General features: G+C 47.6%; 2 protein-coding genes across 4 annotated transcripts; both read left to right on the forward strand.

Annotated features, from left to right (window-relative positions):
- The first annotated feature begins 927 nt into the window (after positions 1–927).
- On the forward strand, positions 928–13,881 carry Atrip (ATR interacting protein). Of its 3 annotated transcripts, none has more exons than XM_020177692.2 (13): positions 928–1,301; positions 2,665–2,795; positions 3,661–3,831; positions 5,564–5,682; positions 6,917–7,074; positions 8,198–8,299; positions 8,868–8,997; positions 9,144–9,833; positions 11,984–12,120; positions 12,278–12,369; positions 12,812–12,892; positions 13,044–13,296; positions 13,708–13,881. In XM_020177692.2, exons 1-13 carry the CDS (start codon positions 1,055–1,057, stop codon positions 13,773–13,775), a joined length of 2,379 nt encoding a protein of 792 aa, XP_020033281.2. In that variant the 5' UTR covers positions 928–1,054; the 3' UTR covers positions 13,776–13,881. The 3 variants fall into 3 exon arrangements, with proteins under 3 accessions (XP_020033281.2, XP_073916046.1, XP_073916047.1); XM_074059945.1 differs by having other exon boundaries at positions 12,281–12,369; XM_074059946.1 differs by lacking the exons at positions 12,278–12,369; positions 13,708–13,881 and having other exon boundaries at positions 13,044–13,182.
- A 160-nt stretch (positions 13,882–14,041) lies between these two features.
- Trex1 (three prime repair exonuclease 1) lies at positions 14,042–15,805 on the forward strand. Its single transcript, XM_020177695.2, has 2 exons — positions 14,042–14,505; positions 14,835–15,805. Exon 2 carries the CDS (start codon positions 14,842–14,844, stop codon positions 15,763–15,765), a length of 924 nt encoding a protein of 307 aa, XP_020033284.2. The 5' UTR covers positions 14,042–14,505; positions 14,835–14,841; the 3' UTR covers positions 15,766–15,805.
- Positions 15,806–15,862: the final 57 nt, after the last annotated feature.

Raw genomic sequence — 15,862 nt, forward strand, 5'->3', positions numbered from 1 at the left:
CCCTTGTTCCACTGCTATATAATCTTTTTTTTTTTTTGGCGGTACTGGGGCTTGAACTCAGAGCCTACACCTTGAGTCACTCCACCAGCCCTTTTTGTAAAGGGTTTGTTCAAGAGTCTCATGAACTATTCTGGGCTGGCTTCAAACCGCCATCCATGAGGCTTCTCTCCTCTTTGCCAAGAGAAATCTTACTTGGCACTCCGTGTTGAATTCTTGGCTGAGTAACCCCTGTACCAGCCTCTTACCCTTTTTTCTTGCTAATTCCCACTCAACCTGTAGGACCACCCAGGAGCCGCTTTCAGGTGGCCGCCTTTGACCTCTTGAGCCTTATTTACCTCTACACAACCAGCTCTTGGGGGGAGGTGGGGACAGTCCTGCCCTCTCAGAGAAATAAATGAGCTAATAGTCCGTGCAGTTCCCCTCCTACACAGGCACTTCATTCTCAAGATCACTCTCATTGGACCCTTCTTCCCCAGACCGATCTCAAGTGCACATATTTGAAACATTCACTATCTGGAAGATGCCTGTTCACAACAGCTCCATTCATACTCCTCCCACAAACCCGCTTTTCCAACTTTTTCCCTAAGGGTCTCCAGACTTGAGATAGGTCTGTTGGGGAGACACTGAGGTCGCGGAGCCTAGACTCCTGAATGCCTCTCCCTGGATTTATGAGCACACATGTGAATGCCAAGGCAAATACTCCGCGGCTCGGCTCTCCACGCAGGGCCAGAAAAAGAGTGCACAGTCGCTGGCGCTCCTCGGACCCGCTCCCGGGGGAGTCCGAGTCCGGGCGGGCAGAAGACCTAGGCAATCCCGCCAGGCCGCTAGCACTGGACGCCGGACGGGGCGGAGCAAAGGTAGCTGGGCGTGGCAGCGCGCACCGATTAACGTCATTAGGCTGCGACCGCCAACTAGCAGCTGATTGGCCTGTGGGGTTGGGGACCAGGCACTGGATGCTGAGGCGAGCGACGGCGCGCGGGCGGTTGATCCTGCTCCTGCCTCGCGCTTACAACTAGGGCTCCACTTACACCGACGCTTGGGGCCGAAGGGAGGCATGGCCGGGATTTCCGCGCCGGGCAGCAGGAGGCGGAGCGGACCCCCGTCACCTCTCCCTGGCCCGCCGCCCGGCACCGGGTACCCTACGAGCAAACGGGCCCGGGGCTTCCCCGCAGCCTCTGCCCCGGACCCCGAAGACCCGTTCGGCGCGCATGGGGAATTCACCGCCGATGACCTGGAGGAACTCGACATCCTGGCGTCACAGGCCCTGGGCCAATGCCCGGCCGCGGCTCGAGACCTGTCCTGTGAGTGCTTGTGGGGGCCTTTTTCCCCGCTAGTAGTGCAGACTTCACCATTCCTGAGGGAGGTGGCTTCGGAACGCCGCGGCGAGCGCGGTCTTGCGAGTGTCTTGCACCGACGCTGCGTTTTCTCTCTCTCTTTTTTTTTATATGGAAACACTGATTTAAGCAGCGATTGTGCTTCATAAGGTCCTTTGATTTGGAGGGAAAACCCGGAATGTCAAAGAGCCGATTTGAAATATAGACATAAATTAACATATAACTTTATTTTCTGAAGTTTAGACCACTCGGGTTTTGGTTCTGAGCAGAGATTCTTTGAACACGACTACCACTACTTGAATCATTACTATCCATGTAATAATCTTTAGATCTTACGAAGCCCACTGTTTGCCTTGGGCAGCATGGGCATCGGAGGGGTATAGCAGAAGCAAGGGATGAAAAGATTTATTCTTTTAATCTATGATAGGTGCTAAAGTTTAGGAAGTGCAGCAGACCTGACAGTGAACAAAATACAAAAATTCTTTCCTTATAGAACTTATAGAATTTGTTGTTGGGGAATGAGTGAACTCTTGTGGCTGCCAGAAAGAAAGGTTTTAAGGTCTCTTTGCATCTGTACTTGACAGTTAAGGCATCTTAAATACAACATGATGATTTCCTGGAAACCCAGTCCTCCAACATCTCCAGCACCGTGCCTGGCAAGTCAGACACTCAGAAAGCACTCAATGACCAGATATTACATATGACAGCACTACTCTAGCCATGGCACAGGGCAACTCCTCCCCTTTCTTTGCACCTATGTCATTTGTCATCTACTTTGTCTTAAACCATCTCTGGAATCTCTCTCTCTCTCTCTCTCTCTCTCTCTCTCTCTCTCTCTCTCTCTGTAACTGTATCCATTTTGTTCATCATTGTATCCTTACAGACTAGAAAACACCACATCTGGCATATGTAGGTGCTCAGTAAATACCATTGAACAGTAGATCCCAGTGATGGCCAGTGGGATCTCACAAACCCCTCAGCCTTTAGATGAGATGCTTGAAATTGGGTGAGGAGTAGAGAGAAGATGCTGGGATCTGTTATTTCATAAGGATCATTTATAAATTTGCATCATCTTAGGTTGGAAAAGACTAAAACACATTGCTAGATCTTTCCCTACTTTGCTTTCAAGAGTGAGTTTTTATTTTCTGGTGAAAGTGAAGAAATGTTGCGATGTTGCATCCTGAAACTCCTTCAAATTTTTTTTGAGACAGGGTCTAGATATATAGCCAGGCTGGCCTTGAACTCAAGTTCATTCTGCCTCTGCCTTCCCGAATGCTGGGGATAGGTGTGCACCACCACATCTGGATTATGGGACTTTTTTTTTTAACAGGTGTTCATAAGATCCGCAGATTAGATGGGATATCAAAAAATCCTGCAGGGAAAAACAGAGAAAATGCTCCAGTTAAAGATAATTTTGAATTAGAGGTACTTCAGACACAATACAAAGAACTTAAAGAAAAGGTAAGTGACTTAACTTGTGGGGTTTCTTCACTTGTTATTTGTTTGTTTTTGCTGCTGAGGATAGAACCCAGGGCCTTGCACATGCTAAACATAACACTACCACTGAGCTATATTCCTAGCCCTAATGTGGCTTTTTTAGCTAATTCATTCGTTTATGTGTTAGAAAGCATTGTAAAACATATAAAGGTTTTTAGTTTGGCGCCAGTGGCTCATGCCTGTAATCCTAGCTACTCAGGAGGCCAAGATCAGGAGGTTGGCAGTTCAAAGCCAGCCTGGGCAAATAGTTCATGAACCCTTTTTTGTGTTGGGTATTTCAAGATAGATCTTGTGATCTATTTGCCTGGGTTGGCCTCAAACTTCAATCTCAGTCCACCTGAGTAGCCAGGATTATAGGTGTGAGCCACTGGTGCCTACTGTGTTGGTTATTTTTGAGATAGGGTCTTGCTTTATGCCCAGATCATCCTGAACTGTGATCCTCCTGTTTGTCCTTCCTGGTGTACCTGGGATAACAGGTGTGTACCAACCATGCCAACTGTTGGTTGAGATGAGGTCTCACAAACTTTTTATCTGAGCTGGCCTCAAATCCATCCTCCTTATATCTGCCTCCCAAGTAGCTAGGATTACAGGCTTGAATCACCTCACCCAGCCACTGTTTCATTAGTTTTACAGGAAAGCAGACATTTTTTATATGGCCATCTGTAGGTCTCTAAGAAAACCAGCAATATAATGTGGAATCTTAGTTCTGTGAAGTGTGTGATCCAGATTATTAAATGCCTGTTAGCACCTAAAGAATCTGTATGTGTGAGTGACAAGTATATCCTTAAACTATCCTGTTGAATATTGGCTGTTGATTTGGAATTTACAGCTGAAGGCAATGGAAGAAGAAGTCCTCATTAAGAATGGAGAAATTAAAATTTTGCGGGACTCACTGCATCAGACAGAATCTGTTCTAGAAGAACAAAGAAGATCACATTTCCTTCTTGAGCAAGAGAAAATCCAAGCACTCAATGACAAAGAAAAGGAGTTCTCCAAAAAGGTTACCCAGAGCATTTGTTTTGTATGTTAATGATAGTAGTTTTTCTCACTGAATTTCTTTAGAAGAGGTAACCTATATATATTGCCTTGTAAATCTTCCTGGGAGGTTTTAATAGTTGTTTGTCTTAAATACTTTTCACTCTTAGCATCTTTCTTTCAGGACCTGCATATGGTTTGGAAAAGGACCTAGATAAAACTCTATTTTCCTGTGGTAGTTAGTCTTGGCAGGAATAACTCATTAGCTTAGAATTTCTAGAAACAGGCTTAAATTCGGGCTCTTTCTGTAGTTCAGAAACTCAGTTGACCTAGGTTAGGCCAAAAGAAATGTATTGACTTCCGTATCCAAGTCAGGGAAGATGAGTGTGCGGGAGCCTCGAATAACTTAAACTTCACCAGGACAGATTTTGATTGTCTGTGTTGTAGACAGGCTCCATCCTGATGGCAGAGGATGTGTTTCCTAGAAGCTCCTAGGCTCATACTCATATTTAATAACTCCAGAGCACAGTTAAGACTTGGATTCCTTCATCTTAAGTTTTAAAATTTTGAGGAAGGCTCTGATTGGTCACACTTGAGTCAGGTGCCTGTCCCTGAATCAGTGTTGTAACCAAAGAGATGATGGCTCTCATGTGAATCACATGGTCAGAGGTAGAGAAATGATTGTTCCTCAAGAAAAGGTAGATTCTGTTCTAGGAAGAAAAATAGTATGTGAGTATGTGTCCAGTTCCTACTACCATTTTCCTTCAGCACTTCCCGAGGCTTCAATCTTTTATTTATTTATTTTTTTTTTTTGGGTGGGACTGGGGTTTAAACTCAGGAGTTTGTGCTTGCAAAGCAAGTGCTCTAATGCTTGATCCACAACTCCAGTCTATTTTGCTCTGGTTATTTTGGAGATGGGGTCTTGCAAACCATTTGCCTGAGCAAGTTGACTTTCTGAGTAAGTGATGAAGAGCAAGGAATTTGCGGTCAGCCAAACCAGAATTTTAATCCACGCTTCATTACAAGTGGTGACCTAACGCTAATGACTTTAAATTTCATGACTCACTTCTCTTACCTATTCCAGGAAATAACCAGAAAGGTTGTTGGGAGACCCACACATTCTTGCACTTAACTGTTACAGGGAAGTGATGGGGAAGGTGGCAGTTACTGGTCAGCTGCAGGGTCCAGAGCAATAGTCTCCCTGTATAAATGTACAGGATTTTGGTAAAACTTTCAAATACTCTGCCCAGACTTTCAAGACGTGAGATTGAGTATCACCAAGTTGATTAAAAGCTCAACTGCCAGGTGTGGTGGGGCACGCCTCTAATTCCAGCTACTCAGGAGGATTGAGAGATCAAGGCCAGCCTAGGCTACATAGCAAGACTATCTCAAAAAAAAAAAAAACAATTGAAGATGTTACTGCTGAGATACGGCACTTACCAAACTCTGTGTCAGGTGTTTTATGTTCATTCTACTTAATCCTCCCAAGTATGATGAAAACAAGTGCTTATGTTACAGATTCAAAGAAGTTAAGCAAATGTTAGGGTTGATATTTGAACCCTCACAAACTGCCTTCATAATAGTTAGAGTCAAATACTTTTCTAGAACACCATGCTGTCTTTCAGGAAGAAGGCTAACATTTGATATTTTAGGACATTGATATCACAGCAGACTTACATGTATTTTTCATTGCTTTTCCTTTATTAGCTTGGGAATTTTGAAGCCAAGAGATATTTTATGTTTCTTTTCCTTTCCAGCTCCAATCACTGCAGTCCGAACTCCAGTTTAAAGATGCAGAAATGAATGAGTTAAGGACAAAACTTCAGAGCAGTGAGCGAGCAAATAAACTAGCTGCTCCCTCCATTTCCCACGTCAGGTAAGGATGGTGCTGGAGGGATAGTTCAGTTTTGAATTGTCTAGTAAAAAGTCTATGTAACACTGATGGACTAACCCTAAATGAAGGACATTTGAACTCTTCAACCTTCAGTCTTTCATGAAGGATTCTAAGGTGCTTTGGATGAGGCTGAGTAGTTGAGACATCGTAGCATAAAGGTTCTTATTCTCAAAGTGCTTCTCCTGAGTGGGACATTATATAAACACAATTGTTCAAGATTAGAAAAAGCTGGAAAGATAATCACCAAATTTTGGGGATAGAGCAGCCTTCGTTTTTTATATAATTTGTTTAACATAGTAGATTTTTTAACCCCAAGCATGACTGAATTTCAGTCCTACTACTTAAAATATTTTTGCTCATTTACTGTCCTAGGACCTTTGTCTAATAGTGCCTCCTTTGCTACCAGATGAGCTCAGCTTGTTAATGGTCTGTGTCTGCCCTTTGCCTACCATAGCAGTCTGGCACTGTCAGTAGCAGTCTTGAAATTTGAACTCTGTCAGTCAGGCATTTTCTGGTATGGAACATTCTACTGCCTTTGCTCATATTAGGCAGGGTGTGAATTGAACTCTCCTTGACTTTCATACTCTAGGAAAGACAGGAAAGCTGAGGGAGTCCATCCTCATCTCTTCACACATCAGTGACAGAAAGGCCCTGGTGATGTATGATCAGATCACAGAGCTAAGACTGCTTGCAAAGACATCAGCACTGAGGAGCTTGCTCAGCTTTCAACAAACTTTGCTTTCTTCTTGCCATACTGGGATTGAATGCAAGGCTTCATGCATGTGTTCTACCATTTCAGCAATGCACACAGCCCCTCGACACACTTTTTCTTTCTTTCTGTTTCTTTCTTTCTTTCTTTCTTTCTCTCTCTTTCTTTCTTTCACTTAGAAACAGTCTTTTATATAAAAATTAAGGTTGTTCCAAATTGAAAAGACTTGTGTGTATGGAATTAAAAATGGTAAATAAGTAGTGACCAATATTTTTGAGTGGTTAAAAGAATGTGGAAATAAATGAAGTACTTTTTCAATAATTTGAATCAAAATGCTTTGAATTTTATACTGCTGTCCTGGACAAAGAATGACATAGGTAATAGATGAAATCTTTGGTCAAAACACTAGACATGAAAATATTAAATTTTGTTAGAAGTTTTATAAGTGGGTATTTTAAGTGGTTTTAGCAGAATCATTACTTTGTTTTCATAGTTAACTTTTTCCAGTCCTAGGAAAAACCCTTCTGTGATTATAAAACCAGAAGCTTGTTCTCCACTATTTGGAAAAACATCTTTCCCTACAAAGGAGTCTTTTAGTGCTAACATGTCCCTTCCCCACCCCTGCCAGCCAGAGCCAGGATACAAGTCTCTGGTGGGCAGAGAGGGTAAGTCAACTATTAGTCATTTATTGCTGTATAACAGAGTACCCAAATTTGTGCCTTAAAACAATAGTACTTATTTATTTTCTCCCAATTTCTATGGGTCAGCAATTATGACAGGTCACAGTGGGGACAGTTTACCTTTGCAGGAACTGAGATCACTGAAACCTTGTTGAGGTGGAGGATCTGTTTCCAGGTGGCTCATTTACATGGCTGACAACATAATTCCTCTAGGAGAGACTATCTAGCATTAGTAGTTTTCACTCCGAGACTGTTAATGCCAGTTTATCTTATAATTCAGATATATTAACTCTCTTCCCATCATCAGCCTTTTCAAATTTACTGGCCATCACACCACTTCTGAGAAACTGCAGTCATGTTTTTGATGTTGAGCACTAAAGGGGACACTGCAGAGTAGTGTTAAAAGCAGGCAATAGAGACCAGCAGCCTGGATGTGGGTTCCGTCCACACTACTTACTAGCTTATCTGATTTGGGCAAGTTCCTTACCCTCTGTGCCTCAGTTTCCCTACATGCAAAACAGAACTAATGCCAGGCCAGGGCTCACACTTGTAATACTAGCTACTCAGGAGGCAGAGATCAGGAGAATTGCAGTTCGAAGCCAGCCTGGGCAAAACAGTTCATGAGACCTTATCTTGAAAAAAAAAAAAATCCTTCAAAAAAAAGGGCTGGTGGAGTGACTTAAGGTGTAGGCCCTGAGTTCAAGCCCCAGTACCACAAAAACAAAAGAAAAAACAGAACTGATGATAACTCCTAAGAGGATCTCTGTAAGGAACAAATGAACTCATTTGTAAAAACTCTTGGAACAGTGTCTGACCCCTACTAAGCTATGTAGAAGTGTTAATGGTTACTGTTTTCATTTTACTGCTTGATTTGAAGTGAGGCAAACAGCTTAATTTTCTCTCTCCCTGCCCCCAACCTTGTGCCCTTGTGTAAATATCTGTTTTACATGAATAAGACAAAAGATGTGAGTAATCTTAAGCTGCCTTGGCTCTAGTTTTGATCCAGTGTTGAAGAAGTAGAACAATCTGTGTTTTAAACTCATTACATGGAAGACTTTCTGATGTGCTTGTGCTTTTGTTGTCACCTTTTGATTTACATTTTATCTAGTTTCAGATAATAAGACCCACATTCTGAGAGGTAACCCCATAAAGCAAGAAGTACAGCAGAGAAATCTTGCTGACAGCTGGATGCAGAGATCAAACACTCAAGGTACCAGAATCCCTGCTTTTACAGCAGGGGCCTGCATGGCTCCCATTGTAGGCTCTAATGGGCAGAATTGCTTGGGGAACTGTCTGAGGCTCTTAAGAACTCCTGTCCCAGGCTGTCCTTCAGAGAATCCAGGTAAGTAGGAGCCCATGACTTAGGTAGAAGACTTTATAAAATGGAAAGGGCAAGCCATCATGGTGGCATGCACCAATAGTTCCAGCTACTTGGGACTAAGATGGGAGAATCACTTGAGCCCAGGAGTTGGAGGCCAACATGGGCAATGTAGTTTGTCCCCATCTCTAAAGAAGAAAAAGGAAAGGCTCAAGAACAAGTATGTTCTTCTGCAACTACAGGCATCTTAAGAGGGTTTAGTAGCAGCTTAGAGGACAGTTGACATCCAGAGATCCTTCATCTTTTCCCTCTGAGGCTGTAGAAAAGGTCTCCCTTAGCTGGGCCTGGTGGTGCATGGCCTACATTGTAAGTTCAAGGTCAGCCAGGGCAAGACCCTGAATGAGGGAAAAAAAAAAAAAAGGTTTCTCAGAACCTTCTAGAGTCACCTTGTCTTCTGCAGGTTCCATCTTGATAAACCTGCTCCTGAAGCAACCTTTGGTCCCAGGGTCATCCTTAGGTCTTTGCCACCTCCTGAGCAGTTGTTCTGAGGCTCCTGCTGGCACCTTTTTGCAGCCACCAGGACTTGGCAGGTAAGCGGTAGACTTGAAAAGCTTGTTTGGGAAGGAGTTTCCAAGAAGCAAGTCCTTTTCTGACCCTAACCAGCTTGGGAGTTCAATGGGATATGCATGGAAAATGGGGCCCTTGACCTTACCTATTTTCTTTTGTTTGTTGCCAGTACCTTGTCTGGGATTTCAGGCCTCAGGACCACAGGTTCTCATGGTGGGTCTTTTTCCCCCTCTGCCCTGAGAGAAGCACAGAACCTGGCATTCACTGGACTGAATCTGGTTGCCAGGAATGAAGGCTCACATGACGAAGACCCTGCAGAGGGAGGCAGAAGAGCCTTTCCGCTCTGTCAGCTTCCTGGAGCCGTGTACCTCCTTCCCCTTGTACAGTTCTTCATCGGCTTACACTGCCAGGCTCTGCAGGATTTGGCAGCAGCCAAGAGGAGTGGAGCACCCGGAGACTCTCCGACACATACCTCCCGTGGGAGCTCTGGGGTAGAGGCCAGCCCCGAGGACTCAATTTGCAACCTCGAAGCCTTCTGTGTGGCTTCACTTAGCATCCTTCAGCACCTGGTGTGCCACAGTGAAGCAGTAGTCTGCCAGTTACTGTCAGGAGTGGGGGCGGATTCTGCTGCTGGGGAAGGAAATGAGAGCCTGGCTCACAGACAGAGTTGTGCAGATATGATCTCAGCTCCTAGGGGGCTTGCCGACCACCAAGGTCAGCATCCACTGTTGAAGATGCTTCTTCACCTATTGACATTCTCCTCTGCAGCAACAGGTCACTTTCAAGCCAGTGTCCTGAGCAAATGTCTCAAGGTTTTGGTGAAATTAGCTGAAAACACTTCCTCTGATTTCTTGCCCAGGTATAAAGAACATGGGAGGCATGATTGTGTGTGGGTCTTCCCTGACCTCTTGAGATCTAACCTGTGACTCTTGTGTTTTGCTCACACGTTGACTTATCTCCACTACTTAGTCTAAAGCTTGGTTCAGGGAATTAGGAAGTGATATGAAGTGGGGCCAGGTGTTGGGAGAAGCAAGAAAGTAGTTTGTTTGGTTTAATTTTGCCTCTGAATGGCAGGTAAACAAGAGATAAACATGATAAAGGAGGCTAAGAGGCCTTTGAACCTTACATGTTGATCAGGTGAAGGCCAAGTGCACTACATTTAGATTGGATAGAATTCCCTAAGGAAGTAGAGGGTGGAGGGAGTATCTGCAACTATAGGCTGACCTTGCTGGGAGACTGCCTGTCATCATTGTGCCCATGTCTAGCATGAGCCACAGGTTACTTGCTCCTCTTCAGGCTTGTTGGAAGTGATAGTACAGTAAACCTAACTCACAAACACAGTTGGCATAAATTCCTAATTTGGGAAGCCAAAGCCACAAGAGTAAAATGGAGAGAAACTATAATTACCACCCAGTCTACCCCTCAGCTGGACATCCAGTCCCTGTCTCAGCTCTCTTCCTGGAGGCCAGTCATGTTGGAATGACTCAAGTGCCTGGATGTATCTTATGTCTTTTCATTTCCAAGCTTAGCATCCCTGATTCCTAAAAACACTTCTAGGTCCAGGTTTTCTGGCTGGTCTTGTCCATCCTAAAGGTGGTGCTCAGTTGGACACAGCACAGCACTGCAGTGTGGGCAAGCATGTGGGCTACAGAACCATCACTCCAGGGACCCAGCTTACAGTGACTGCTTGCTTGTTTCATATTTGATAAGTGAATGGTTCCCAGAAGCCATGTTTTTACCAATTCTCTTGGTAGACACACCTCATTCCATTCCTGTTGAGCTGATGCACAGGAGTATTTAGAACACAGGTATTTAATGGGTGCTTACTGCAGGCCAAACACACTTGCCTTCCATTCATTACTTATTTGACACTTATAGCCCTACATCTCCACCTCACACAAAAGCTGACTCTAAAGTGCTCAATTTATTGAGTCAGGAAAAATTTTATGAAAATCCCATAGGGAGCATGCTTGGGTCAATTCCAAGCCACTTAGTTTTCTGAGCCATCACCCCATCGTTATCACACACATCTCCCACTCAGTGCTTCTCTTCAGAATCCCTCATGGTTACATGCTCAAGCTGAACCCCACTACCACACAGCTTCCTCTTTACCTTGCACAGAAAGCCAGGGCAGGGGTGCTACCAGGGCTCTAAAGCAGGGTTTTAGTGGACTAGAGGCTACTGGCAGGCCAATAAGGAGACCAGTTAACAACCAGGTGAAATTCCAGTTTCCCACAATGCTCCACAACTAAAGACTATGCAACTTGTCTACCTGTAGGATGTGCTGTAAATTGAGTTCTCCCCAAATAGTGAGACCTCGCTTCCTAATAACACGAGTGAGTTCTCACTCTTCGTGCTTTGCTGAAATGCTGCAGATACATGAAGGTATACACAGAATAGGGCCCTGAGAATGTCTTAGTCCTCTCCCCACCCACCAGGCCACTTCTCCCTCATGCTCCTGTAGGTCTTGTGAATGGAGCAAACTGAGTCCATGGGGCCTGGCTTCTTAGTTATAGCCATCCTTTTGCCCCTGAGACCTAGGGGAGAGTTACCCAGAGCCCCTCACTCATGTACACTCCATAATGGGCACCTTTTCATGCTGGCAGCAGAAGAGACCAGTATTTTCTGTCAAGTGGAGGAGATAGTCCTCCTTGCTCTGAGTGGTCTCATAAGATGTAGTCATAGCCAAGTCCATGTTTGTCACTTCTAGAGCCCTGGCTAATCCTGAGGTAGTAGTCAAAGGGGACTTCTCTCATATGACCTGCATGTCTGCTTAGAAACCAGACATCCCAGGTCCAGGACTCCTCTTCCATCTACTTGGTGACAGTACCAGTTGAGGATCTGTTATCTTTGAGCCACAGCAGTTCTGCAGTGAAGGTTAGCACCCACTCATTCACATGACAGCTTCATCGCAAGTAGGCAGTGGTCAGGCCAGTGTGTGAACTGTGTGTCTGGCTAAAGCACATCTCTTTTTGGGGAGTGTCATGTCTCTCTGGGCTCGTCTTGCAGGTTGCAGTGTGTGTTGCCAGTGCTGTCACAGTGCCTCAGCTCAGAGACACCACTGCCATGTGTGCTGCTGGCTGTTGAGCTACTCTCCCTGCTGGTGGACCACGACATCCTTGCACAACAGCTGTGTTCCCATTCTGGTAAAGAAGGCTGGGGCAGGCTTGTCTCTGCTCCTGCAGAGGGAGGGCAGGGCTGGGGCAGGGACAGGTTCAGAGCCTCCAGAGGGCTTCTGCAGCTTGTACCCCAGGTTGCAGGTGAGAAGGGGGACTCTGAGTGAGAGGAGGGCATCCTTTTCAGAAGGCTGTCTCCTCCTGCTGCTGTACATGTACATCACATCAAGGCCTGACAAAGTGGCCTCGGAGACACAGTGGCTTCAGCTGGAACAAGAGGTAAAAACTGGAGACCCTTCTAGAGACTGCTCACCACCTCACCCCTTGAGAGCTGAGTCTCCTTTCTTCCTGTCTGGGAAGAGCAGGGCCTATAATTCATTTTGTTAATAAGAGTTTATCAAACAGCTGCAGAGGTAAAAGTTTGGGGGCTCCCCATGATATGCAATACAGGTGGACCCCAGGTTGTCGTGGGACTCAACAGAGTTGCCTGATACCCAGTCCTACTTTGACTTTGGGGCCTGGTGGTTGGAAGGCAGGTGAAGGTGGGTTGTTGGTGAGACTCTGGTCCTGATCCTGAATCTCATAACACCACTTCTTGTATCCTACTTGTACAGACAAGCAGTTGCTAAAGCAGAACTCTGTAGGAAACACCTGTAAAAGCCCTTGCGGTGATGGGGGTCTCATTCTGCTGGGGATAGAACTCAGTCTGTTCTCCTTCCAGGTGGTGTGGCTCCTAGCCAAACTGGGTGTACAGAGCCCTTCCCCCCCAGTCACTGGCTCTGACTGCCAGTGCAATGTGGAGGTGAGTGGCCATGGGCCAACCTTGTGGCAGCTCTGTTGGGGGACAAGGGGCTCTGGGCAAAGACCCCATCCTGAACCTGGCCCCCTAGCCAGGTCAGTTAGAACAGAGTGTTAGGGCACAAAGTGTTAGTCCATGTCTTCTTTTGCTCCAGGTGGTCAGAGCTCTCACAGTGATGCTGCATAGACAGTGGCTGACTGTGCGGAGGACAGGAGGTGCCCCAAGGACTGACCAGCAGAAGCGGACAGTACGCTGTCTCCGGGACACAGTTCTGCTGCTGCACAGCCTGTCCCAGAAGGACAAGCTGTTTTCTGTGCACTGCGTGGAGGTCCTGCATCAGTATGACCAGGTGATGCCAGGGGTCAGCATGCTGATTCGAGCGCTCCCTGATGTGACTGATTGTGAAGGTGAGCAGCGAGCATACCTTTCCTGCCCCAGCCCACATGTGGGCTTTACCTGAAGCTCACAAACCAAGTCAGACTCCTTGGCTTGACTTCAGCAAGCCTACTCCTGCCACCTCAGCCTTTTCTGGCACTGGAGACACTGTCTTCCTGCTCTGCTTCTGCTCTGAGTATACTGGGCTGCCCTTTACTCATATCTGTTGAGTTAGCCTGGCAGAGCCATGGGTTTTCCAGAAATCTCTGGGTCTGAATTGCCTTTGTATCACTTTGCTCACAGTAGCTGAGGGAGCAAGGCCTGGACATGGAAGGGACTCGTTTGTTCCTGTGGGTGCTGGGTGGGATGAGGAGAGGTGGGACCTCCCCCAGGGCCCAGCACCTTCCAGCCTTCACCATAGAATCCTTTTCCTTTTGGCTCAGAGGCAGCTCTGGATGACCTCTGTGCCACAGAGACAGACATGGAGGACCCTGAGATGGATTGTGGCTGAGGCAGTGAGCATCCAGCCACACGGTGGCACCAGCACCACTGCTTTCCTCACCATGTACACTGATTAAAAGCAATGATCAGCAGTTCCTGCTGAGAACCAGCCTTGTTTCCTGAGTCTGCTCTTGTTTGGCTGAGTGGGAGGGATGGGGACCCACAGAGGCTGGCCACCGAGTCTTCTTCCCCGCCCTCCCCCCAGCCCCCAGCTTGGAGCAAGCGCAGACTCGGTCCCCATGGTAACTGATCTGCCTTGGGGAAAGCCCTGCCCTGCTTCTGGAATTATCCTGAGTCATAGCTTTGGTTTGGGGCCATGGGAAGAAACCATTGTGTGGCAGGGAAGGAGGCAGCCCTCGGCTCAGCCCTAAACCAGAAAGGCCTGGGAAAGGGTCAAATTCTATGCTATTGCAAGGGCTAGCAGCTGCTCCTGGGATCTGGAGTTAGCTTCACACCTGGAGACAGCCCGGCACCAGTCCTCCTACTGGGCTCTTGTGTGAGCCAGCACCAGTCCTCCTACTGGGCTCTTGTGTGAGCCAGCCAGGCCCACGCTGAATCTGAGAAGGCCTTTGGGGAGTGTGAAGAGGGAGAGGCTTTGGAGAAAGAGGGGCAGCCTGGGTAGGCCTACGAGCAGGGCCAGGGCGGGCCTTGTCCACAGGGTAGGCCAGTGGGCGGGCCCAGGCAGTTTCACTTCCCGCGGGACCAGAAGAGAGTGCGCCTGGCCCAAGTCCTTGCTGCCGGTAAGTGTGGACCCCTGAGAAGATGGGGCAGGGCAGAAAGGCCAGGGTTTCCCTGACCCTGGACTAGGTGGGCACTAAGGGAAGGCCCAAACCCAAGGGAGGACGAGGGAACTTTCCCCCCATGTGGAGAGTAGAGTGTGTTCGTCCCACTAAGGAAACCACCCCAACCTCTAGCTTCCTTCCCTGAAACTCTGGGCCAGTGCCTGACTGTAGAGAAGGCCTGAGATGTGTTGCCCACCTCCCTCCCCACCCTCACCAGCCCTGGCTCCTGCCTACTTCAGATCTTTCCACTGGCACTCACATGCCCCCCCACCCATGCTCCTTCCCAGGCTCATCATGGCCCCTGGTCCCATGCAGACCCTCATCTTCTTGGACCTGGAAGCCACTGGCCTGCCCTTCTCCCAGCCCAAGGTTACAGAGCTGTGCCTGCTGGCTGTTCACAGACATGCCCTGGAGAGCACCTCTACCTCTGGAGGGCATCCACCCACAGTACCCCCACCACCCCGTGTGGTGGACAAGCTCTCCCTTTGTGTGGCTCCGGGGAAGGCCTGTAGCCCTGCAGCCAGTGAGATCACAGGTCTGAGCACAGCTGAGCTGGCAGCACATGCACGTCAATACTTCGATGTCAACCTGGCTAACTTGCTCCTAGCCTTCCTTCAGCGCCAGCCACAGCCCTGGTGCCTTGTGGCACACAATGGTGACCGCTATGACTTCCCCCTGCTCCAAACAGAGCTGGCTATGCTGGGCCTTGCCAGTGCTCTAGACAGTGCCTTCTGTGTGGATAGCATTGCTGCCCTGAAGGCCTTGGAACGAGCTAGCAGCCCCTCAGAGCATGGCCCAAGGAAGAGCTACAGCCTGGGTAGCATCTACACCCGTCTGTATGGGCAGGCCCCAATGGACTCTCACACAGCGGAGGGCGATGTGCTAGCCCTGCTCAGCATCTGTCAGTGGAGGCCACAGGCCCTGCTGCGGTGGGTGGATGCTCATGCCAGGCCCTTCAGCACTGTCAAGCCAATGTATGAGGTCACAGCCTCTGCTGGGACCAACCCAAGACCTGCTATCACAGCCACTATACCCCTGGCCACAGCCAGGAGCACTACTCCCAGCCTTAGGCCCCAGAGACCCAAGACTCTTCCTCCAACGAAGGTCTCTGAGGTTCCATCCCAGGAGGGGCTGCTGGCTCCACTAGGCTTGCTGGCCTTCCTGACCTTGGCATTAGCCACACTGTATGGACTATCCCGGACCACACCTGCACAGTAGACCAAGATGGAAAACCTGACTAATAAAGACTCCCTCAGCACTAAGTGGTCACTTGCCTCCTACCCTCCTCCTTGGCAGCTTGGGTCTCTACCCAGTC

The sequence above is a fragment of the Castor canadensis genome, chromosome 17 (genome assembly GCF_047511655.1).
Source record: "Castor canadensis chromosome 17, mCasCan1.hap1v2, whole genome shotgun sequence".
In the NCBI taxonomy this organism is placed as follows: domain Eukaryota; kingdom Metazoa; phylum Chordata; class Mammalia; order Rodentia; family Castoridae; genus Castor; species Castor canadensis.

What these genes read in the sequence shown, in the direction of transcription:
- Atrip (XM_020177692.2), top strand. Translation starts at nt 1,055, where the DNA reads ATGGCCGGGATTTCCGCGCCGGGCAGCAGGAGGCGGAGCGGACCCCCG. An exon ending in ACAAAGAACTTAAAGAAAAG is followed by an intron (nt 2,796 to 3,660) that starts GTAAGTGACTTA and finishes TGGAATTTACAG; the next exon opens with CTGAAGGCAATGGAAGAAGA. An exon ending in CAGCCACCAGGACTTGGCAG is followed by an intron (nt 8,998 to 9,143) that starts GTAAGCGGTAGA and finishes GTTTGTTGCCAG; the next exon opens with TACCTTGTCTGGGATTTCAG.
- Trex1 (XM_020177695.2), top strand. Translation starts at nt 14,842, where the DNA reads ATGGCCCCTGGTCCCATGCAGACCCTCATCTTCTTGGACCTGGAAGCC.